The 8,895-nt window shown below is 41.7% G+C and overlaps 1 protein-coding gene across 1 annotated transcript; it reads right to left on the bottom strand.

Moving 5' to 3' along the window:
• Window positions 1-4,544: 4,544 nt before the first annotated feature.
• Window positions 4,545-5,492, bottom strand: LOC136397636 (olfactory receptor 2A12-like). The gene has a single exon (XM_066372143.1). The coding sequence runs from the start codon at window positions 5,490-5,492 to the stop codon at window positions 4,545-4,547; it is 948 nt and encodes a 315-aa protein (XP_066228240.1).
• Window positions 5,493-8,895: the final 3,403 nt, after the last annotated feature.

The raw sequence follows: 8,895 nt of genomic DNA, 5'->3' as shown, positions 1-8,895 counted from the left end.
TTCACATTAGATTTGAACAGATGGTAATAAAACAACGGAGCCAAGAACTGGTGGGCCATTAGCTTTAACCTAGTTTGCACCTATTGGGCAAGTAAGAACACATACTAGGCTCCAAAAACCATTCATTCAGTGCTCACAAAGCCACTGACTTATCTGAGTTTCCTAGAATCAAAGGTTTCTAGCTCACCAGACTTATTCACCTCTGTTTCCCATCTCCTTCTCTCTGCACAAACTCTGCACAAACTGGCTTCTCCCTCAGCACTCCACCATCTTGGCTGCTTCTCTGGCCTACTCCACGTAGCCTTTCTTTGCTCTCCTCTCTAATGCTAATCTCAGGAACCAAGAGTGAACAAGCTCCGTTCTGCCCCCATTTTATAGTGTAGAAATCAAAACCTTTAATCCAATATACAAATAAGGAAGTCTCTGATACAAAGCACTTATCTGAGGAATAATGGGATTCCTCATGAGAGTGCACCACCCCACATAATGCAATCAGTCAAGAGTGTAGGGAAAAGCTTTACCTTAAAACTAAGCCGTAGGCTATAACGACCCTACCTGCTTACAGCCTATCCCTCATGCCCAATACAAAGTATAATGAGCAAACATATATATTTAAAAAGTTATTTGACCAACATTCCACCACTTTTGCTCGCTTCACAATCTAAAGAACAGGTATTCCTGCACATGGAAATTAAGCACATTACACAAATTACAACATGAGAACTCATACAATTTCAACAATTACAAAGATACATTTCACCAGTCTCAGCACTTTGCCAAAAGTACAAAATGTCCTCAACCTTCTTTCTACCCATTTGAAAAGCTTCCCTGCGCAGGGGAATGGCCTCCAGCAAAGAGCCCCCCACCCCCATCAGGGTATTTCATATTGTCCAAAATCCATAAGTCCATCCAACAAAGGAGCCAGTGCCCACTCCGGTCATAGTCCAGGGATCAGTTCAAGCACATGGGGCCTCAGCCACCCCCCTCATCCCTGCCATCCTGGCAGGTCTTGCACTGTTCCAAAGAGGAGCATGTGGCAATGACAGTCAGTATTTCCATCTATGCTTTGGAGAGCATGATGACATTCACCCCTATGTCCCAAAATCGCAGACATACCATGGGTCTAGTAGAAACTCCTTGCTGCTGGGCTCTCACCTTCTGGAGACTGCAGATAGCCACTCCAGCCCAATTCTCCTCATCCTCCAAAGAGGACCTGAAAACATCATCTCCTGCTGCCCGGCTCAAGCCCCAGGCCACCGCTGCCTTCTGTGCCACGGGCCTTGCGGCCCCAGTCCTGGCCTCAGCCCCAGCCTCTTGCCACTGCTGGCTCTCCACAAGGTCCAGGGCAAGCTGCAACTCACAAACCTGTGATTCCTTCTCCAGTGGCTGCTCCATTTCCAAGCAAATCTCACAAACCTGGTTGGCCTCCTCCGGTGCTTGCTCCAGCTCCAGCTCCAGGGTCGGCATCTCTTTCTCCCACATTTGCTCCACCTCCTTCCTCTGCACAGTTTGCAGGTCCCAGGCAGCCTCTTCCACAGAGCTCTTGGTTTCCTCACACATGGTTGTAAAAGTCAGCCAGCCTATGGCCCCCAAAACGACAGCCATGGGGAACCATAACAGCAGCCAGTCCTCTACTCCACCACTCAAAGGTGGTGGTGGCTCCATATCGAATTCTGAATTCTGCCACAGACTACGCCAAATGTAAAGCCAGTAGGCGCGGCCACCATCACAGCTGCCTGGCTCGTGCAGATTTGTATAGGATTCGGACAGACGGTAATGAAACAATGGAGCCAAGAACTGATGGGCCATTAGCTTTAATCCTAGCTTCCACCCATCCCATTCCTCCAAAACCCTCCCCTCTGCCATCCATCAAAATGTTTATGTCTTTATGAGTCTGTTTCTGTTCTGCTTCTTCATGTATTTTCTTCTTTAGATTCCACATATAAGTGAAATCATATGGCATTTGTCTTTTTTTGTCAGACTAACTTCAGTCTGCATAATACCCTCTAGGTCCATCCACGTTGCTTCAAATGCCAAGATTTTATTCTTAAAAGGGTGATTCTTCCTTGACAGGTGGTGGCTTAGAGGACAGAGCATCGGCCTGGGACACTTTGGTCCCAAGTTCAAAACCCTAAGGACGCCGGCTTGAGGGAAGATTCACCAGCCTGAGGAAGGGATCTCAGAATGATCACTGCCTTGAGTCCAATAGCCCTTGGCTTGAGCCCAAGCTTGCTGGCTTGAACAAGAGGTCACTGGCTCAGCTTGAGCAGCAGGTTAAGGCACGTATGAAATCAATTCAATGAACAACAAAGATGCCGCCACTACGAGTTGATGCTTCTCATCAATCTCCCTTTCTGCCTGTGTGTCTCTGTATCCATCTCTTTTTCACTCTTCTCTCTCTCTCTCAAAAAAGAGGGGGTATTATTTATTTTCATTCCTAGTCTGTGAGTTTCTGACATTCTTATCTCCAAAGACTTTTTCTCCCACCTCCTTTCATGTCACCTCAAGTCACACTCACCACGAAGTCTACCATTCTTAAGCTACATCATTCTTTTAATAAGGACCAAGTGTTCCCACTGAACTTAGTACAAACAATTATATCCTAGGGCTCCTCATACCTGTACCTTGCCTACCCCTCAATGCTATCTTTATCTCCACTGCTCACTGTATTGTGATCACATAACATTTCTTCCATCTCTGCATGCAAAACACAGTCCTTTCTAGACTGGGAGCCTTTGTGGCTGGTGTCTGCTTGCCTGAAAAGTCCTTCTCCTGGTTATTTGCAAGGATGACTCCTACTCAGCCTCAGGTATCAGCCAAATCTTAATCCCTCACAAGGCTTTAGCTGTTAACTCTTAAGTAGGTTTCCCTTTTCCATATTACTTAATTGAAGAACTTTATTTTCTGATAGTTTTGTCCCTTTATTTTTTAATAATTAATCTTAATTTTTATTTTGAGCTATTACTCCAATGATGGAAGAAACAATATTAATTTCTTGGGGTTTCTTCCTCTGTCTCTTTGACTTGAACCTCTGAAGAGTTTACAAAGTGCTGAAGGGCACAGTGGTGAACAGGAGTCGGGTGGGTGTAACCTGGTCCTCTCTGTCTGCACCCACTGAGAAAACGGCACACTTATGAGACCAGCAGTCCCCACAGATCCCTGTGGCATCTCCTTTGTTTGTGGATTATACGTTCATGACTGTATATGTCTCCATATCTCTCTTGGTTTCCACAAGGTCTGTTACTGCCTGTGGCCTAATAGACGCTCAAGAACTATTGGAACTGAATGGACCCATCCTCATGATCTCAGGGCCACAATGAAGCCCAGAAGAAACCAGAGCTTTCTCCTGATAACTCTGAGGCTCTGTGTCAGGATTCTTAGAGAGCCTCACATATCATTCAGATTCCTTGAAAGAATCAGAGTTACAGTCATGTGTGTGCCCTCTGTGGTTCACTGATGGGCAGTGCACATGCAGCAACTCATTCTTCTGTGGCTTTCTTCTCCATTGCATGGTTCACAGAGGAGTCACAGTTTACTGCATTTGAGTTGCATGCACCGAACCTCAGGGATATAGAATTTTAGACACATTAAATTTAGGGTGTTCACATTATATACGAGTGAAGTAAGATCCAGATAAAGGAACTGAATGGTCCAAAGTCACAAGACAAGATAGCAAGCTTGAGACTAAACCCCTGGGTGCTTGATGTTCTGTGTCTTTCCACAGCACAATGCAGAGGATACCGTGTTAGCTCCATGAACCACATTGGCTCCACGCACCAACTCAGCTCTGTGGGCTGCATTGGCTCCATATACCATTGGCTTTATAGTCAATGTTCTCTACAGATATTTATTGTTTATCTGTCCATTTGACTGCCTACATTACCTTGGTCCTCTTCTGTGTTTATAAACCATGTCACTCACAGCCCCCGTGTTTCATGTTGGTTATACATGTATTTTATTGGTTTTAATGCCATTTTGGTGAATTATGTTATTATTCCCAGTAATTGCTTCTCTCACTGTGGAGGGTTTTACACTTGTCCCCATTGCCAAATAATTTACATTACTTTTCTGTGTGAAGAAAATTCTACCTGCTTTTTTGCCAACAGACTTGATCATTTAATTTGCTTTGGCCAGTGAGCAGTGAATAAAAAGAGGTATTTCACATCTAGGCTGAAGTGTTAAGAGTCATAATATATTTCAACCTTTGTTTCTTCCTGGCATAAGAATGGCATGTTCCAGATAGGGCTTCTTCCCTCTGGATGAATCCGAGAATCCATTGGCAGAGGCAAGAGTTCACTAATAACTCACATAAAACATGAACAGTAAATGAACATTTGTGAGCCACTAAGATTAGAGAATTGACACTGTACCAAAATATAGCAAGTTGATCAAGTCATCCATGTTGGTTCCATGTACCACAGTTGTTCCACTGAACAAATATTATGTTGGATAAAATGCACAGGGTTGGTTACATCTTTATAGATGTTATTTGTCCCTTTCCACATCAATAGACATTATACCCCGGGGCCATCCTGGTTTCCAGTTCACTGGGCCACACTGCTCCACCCCATCACTTTGAGAAAAGCCCCATTGATGTCCTTGTTCCTCAAACTGTAGACCACAGGGTTGAGCAGGGCAGTGAAGACATTGTAAAAGAGAGAGATCTGTTTGTCTTGCTCAGGGGAATAGTTAGAGTTGGGCCTCATGTAGATATAGGAGGCTGGGCCATAAAAGAATGAGACCACAGTGAGGTGGGAAGCACAGGTGGAGAAAGCCTTGCAGCGGCCCTTTGTGGACTTGATCTTGAGAATGGCTTGGGCAATTCCTATGTAGGAGGCTGAAATGAGGGAAAGTGGAGCAACAGCCAAGAAGACACTTATCACCAGGTCCACAATCTCAATGAGGTGAGTATCCATGCAAGCCAAGCTTCTTACCGAGAGGCCATCACAGACGTAATGGTTGATCACGTTAGGTCCACAGTATGGCAGCCGCATGGTGAAGAATGTATGGATCAGAGAAAAGAAGAAACCACAGGCCCCTGTCCCAGCTGACAGCCGTGAGCACAGGCCCCAGTTGAGGATGACTGTATAACGCAGTGGGTAACAAATGGCTATGTATCGGTCATAAGCCATGACTACAAATAAAATGCTCTCAGTCAGGGCCAGGGCGCTAAACATGTACATCTGCAACCAACAGCCAGCAAAGGAGATGGTCTGAGAATGAGCGAGAAGATGCACCAACATCTGGGGCACAGTGGTGGTGACGTAGCCCATGTCCAGCAGGGAGAGGATACAGAGGAAGAAGTACATGGGAGTGTGAAGACGCTTGTCCAGGCAGATCAGGGAGACAATGAGCCCATTGCCCAGGACTGAGCTCAGGTAGAGCAGAAGGAAGACAATGAAGAGGATCCTGTTGGACGTGGGGTCACGGGAGAAGCCAAGCAGGATGAATTCAGACACCCAAGTTTGGTTCTCCACTGGAGGCATCCACATGCTGGGGTCTACAAGAGAATTTCACTCATTTAAAAGTTATCAAAAGTGTGGTAGTCTAGGAAAAGTACCTGCCCTGGAGACAGATAGGCTAGGATTAAAATTCTGGCCCCGCTACTCCTCTGCTTTCTTGAGCACGTTACTTAACACTTCTGATCCTCAGTCTCCTCATCTGTAAAATATGACTAATGCTAATCTCTCAGCATTTTAATAAAGAGTAGAGGCAGTGTATATAAACCATGTAGCCTTTAAACGATGAACAACAGTAAACTGCTCATGTACTATCTCTCCAGTCTTACTTCACAACCTACAGTGGGCAAACAAGTCACTCTTAAGTCTCGCAATAACCATTTGACATCACATCAGTTACAGCCCCTAAACCTTTAGAAGTGGAAGTTCCTGTCTGCCGTAGAGACCCTTTGTCTGGAAGTGCTACAAGCACTTTCCTTACCCTATAAATTTCTTCTTTGCCAGTTGACAATGTGAAGCTTTGTCAAAAGATGGAGCTAGGTGAACACTGTGATTTAATAGCAGGAGGAAGCTACTTCAAACAGAAAACACTTAAGTTAAATATAAAATAAGAGGAAAGATGGTAAATGTGAACTTTAATATGTAGTTGATTACTTTAAATGCAAATAGTCTAAATATTTTAATAGAAAACACATTTTCAAACTGCTTTAAAAATCTTACATACGGTTTATAAGAAACACACCTTATCATTTTGCAATATATAAATATATCAAATCTACATGTCATACACCTTAAACTGACACAATGTGGTATTTCAGTAAAGATGAGAGAAAAGAAAACACCTCAATATAAGGACATAAACACACTAGGAAGGATGAAGGGAAGAAACATGCCATGCCAATACTAACTAAAAGAAACGCTGTAATTTAATAAAACATTTGTCAAAATTGATCCGCTTCTGCGTCATAAATATAAGCAAAAAAAGATAAAGAATAGTCCCTGGCCAGTTGGCTCAGCAGTAGAGCACTGGCCAACATGTGGTTGTCCACGGTCTGATTTCTGGTCAGGGCACACAGGAGAAGCGACCATCTGCTTCTCCACCCCCCTCCACCTCTCTCTCTCTCTTTCTCTCTCTTCTCCTGCAGCCATGGCTTGATTAGAGCAAGTTGGCCCTGGGCTCTGAGAATGGCTCCATGGCCTCACTTCATGAACTAAAATAGCTCCATTGCTGAGCACAGAGCAACAGCCCCCGATGGGCAATCCATCACCAGATAGAGAGCTTGCCTGGTGGGTTCCAGTCAGGGTGCATTCAGGAGTCTGTCTCTCTGCTTCTCCGCTTCTTACTTAAAAGATATAAACAAACAAAAAACAAATTTAATGAGTAGAAATTATTTCAACTATATTACCTAATTTCCATAAAATTGGCTATAAATCAATTTTAAAATAGATGTAATGAAGAAGTACCCAACACTTTTGAAATTAACATACACTATTAAATAATGATTTGGACAAAAAAAAATCAAAATGAGAAGTAGTATATATGAACTTCATCATGCACTTATGATGAAGATAAAGCATTATCAGTGCTTAAAGAAAAATTTACTGTATATCCTTCCTTCATGATGGAAATCAATATTAGAATAGAAGAATAATTAAAGGTTAATTAAGTAACCTCTCATCTCAAAAAGCTAAAAAAATAACTACAAATCAAATCCAAAAAGAAGCTGACAGGATGAGAAAATAAAGATAAGAGCAGAAAATAATGAAATCATAAACAAATTTGCAATGGAGAAAATGAACAAAGCCAAAAATTCATACTTTGAAATAATTAATGTATAAGTCCTTAGCAAAACTGATATAAAGTGAAATATAACACAAATTATCAACATCAGGGGAGAAAAGGGAACATTACTATATATCCTACAGTAATTTAAAAAGATAATTTTTAAAATTACAAACAACTTTATACCATAAACTTGGCAATTGCATGAAATAAACAAATGCCTTAAAAAAACATAAATTACCAAAATTGACAAAGAAAGAATAAAAGGCACAAGTGTCTGCTGTCTTTCTAAAAATTGAATCTATAAATGTTATTTGAGTCTATAGTTTAAAACATTCCTAGCTTTAAAACTCCAGGGTCAAATAGCTTAACTGGTGAATATTTTCAACATAAAAGAGAATAACACCAACTATAACAAACTTCCAAAGACTAGAAAAAGAGTAAAAATATTTTAGTTTATTTTATGAAACTAGTATAAATCAATACCAAAAAATAACAAATACATTACAAGAAAGAAAACTCGTTATCTAATATGTCTTATGAGCATTGTTGCAAATCTCCCAAAAAATATCTAGCAAATTTAATTTAGCAACATTAAAAATATAATACATCACAATGAAGTTGTGTTTATCATAAGAATGCAAGCTTGCCTTAGCGTTTAATAAGCTAACAGTGTAATTAATTCATCTTATTAATAGAATTAACCAAAGAAAAAGGATACGATTAACTTAATAGATACAGAAAAAACATTTGGTAAATATCAATAATCAATTAAAATTAGAAATAAACCCTGTATTAAACTAGAAATAGAATGGTTCTTATGATTGTGATAAATATTATCTTCAATAAAAGAAGGAAGAACCTAAAGTAAATGTACTGGATGGCGAAATAGTAACTCGCTCCCTGACATAGGAAGTGAAATATTTCTAATAACCATTACCCTGGTGATCGTAGCCACTGAAATAAGTCAAGAGAAATAAACAAAAGACCAAAATATCAGAAAACAAGCAATAAACTGTCACTATCTGCAGACCACACGATTATGTAGGTAGCAAATACAAAAGAAATCAAAGGCAAATTGAAATAAGCAAATTCACAAAAACTCATTGGATTTCTCTATACCAGCAACTAAAAAATAATTGACAAGACCATTTTTAAAAATCAAATATGTAGTAATAACTCTAATAAAAATGTGTAGAAAAACATTTCTTAGAGAAATTAAGGGAGACCTAAGTAAGTGGAGGATGTTCCATGTTCAGGGGTTGGATAATTCAACATCATAAAGATGTAAAGCTGATTTATAGATTCAGTGCAATCCTAGTAAAGACTCCAGCATTTTTTCTTTTTCTACAGAAATTGATAACTTGGCCCTGGCCGGTTGGCTCAGCGGTAGAGCGTCGGCCTGGCGTGTGGGGGACCCGGGTTCGATTCCCGGCCAGGGCACACAGGAGAAGCGCCCATTTGCTTCTCCATCCCCCTCCCCCTCCTTCCTCTCTGTCTCTCTCTTCCCCTCCCGCAGCCCCAGGCGCTGGAGTGGCTCTGGTCCCGGCAGAGCGATGCCCCAGAGGGGCAGAGCATCGCCCCCTGGTGGGCAGAGCTTCGCCCCTGGTGGGCGTGCCAGGTGGATCCCGATCAGGCGCATGCAGGAGTCTG

Source organism: Saccopteryx leptura, chromosome 3, assembly GCF_036850995.1.
Source record: "Saccopteryx leptura isolate mSacLep1 chromosome 3, mSacLep1_pri_phased_curated, whole genome shotgun sequence".
In the NCBI taxonomy this organism is placed as follows: domain Eukaryota; kingdom Metazoa; phylum Chordata; class Mammalia; order Chiroptera; family Emballonuridae; genus Saccopteryx; species Saccopteryx leptura.
This window is presented reverse-complemented; position numbering and strand designations above follow the sequence as displayed.

Coding starts and splice junctions, on each gene's coding strand:
- LOC136397636 (XM_066372143.1), bottom strand. CDS start 5,492: ATGTGGATGCCTCCAGTGGAGAACCAAACTTGGGTGTCTGAATTCATC.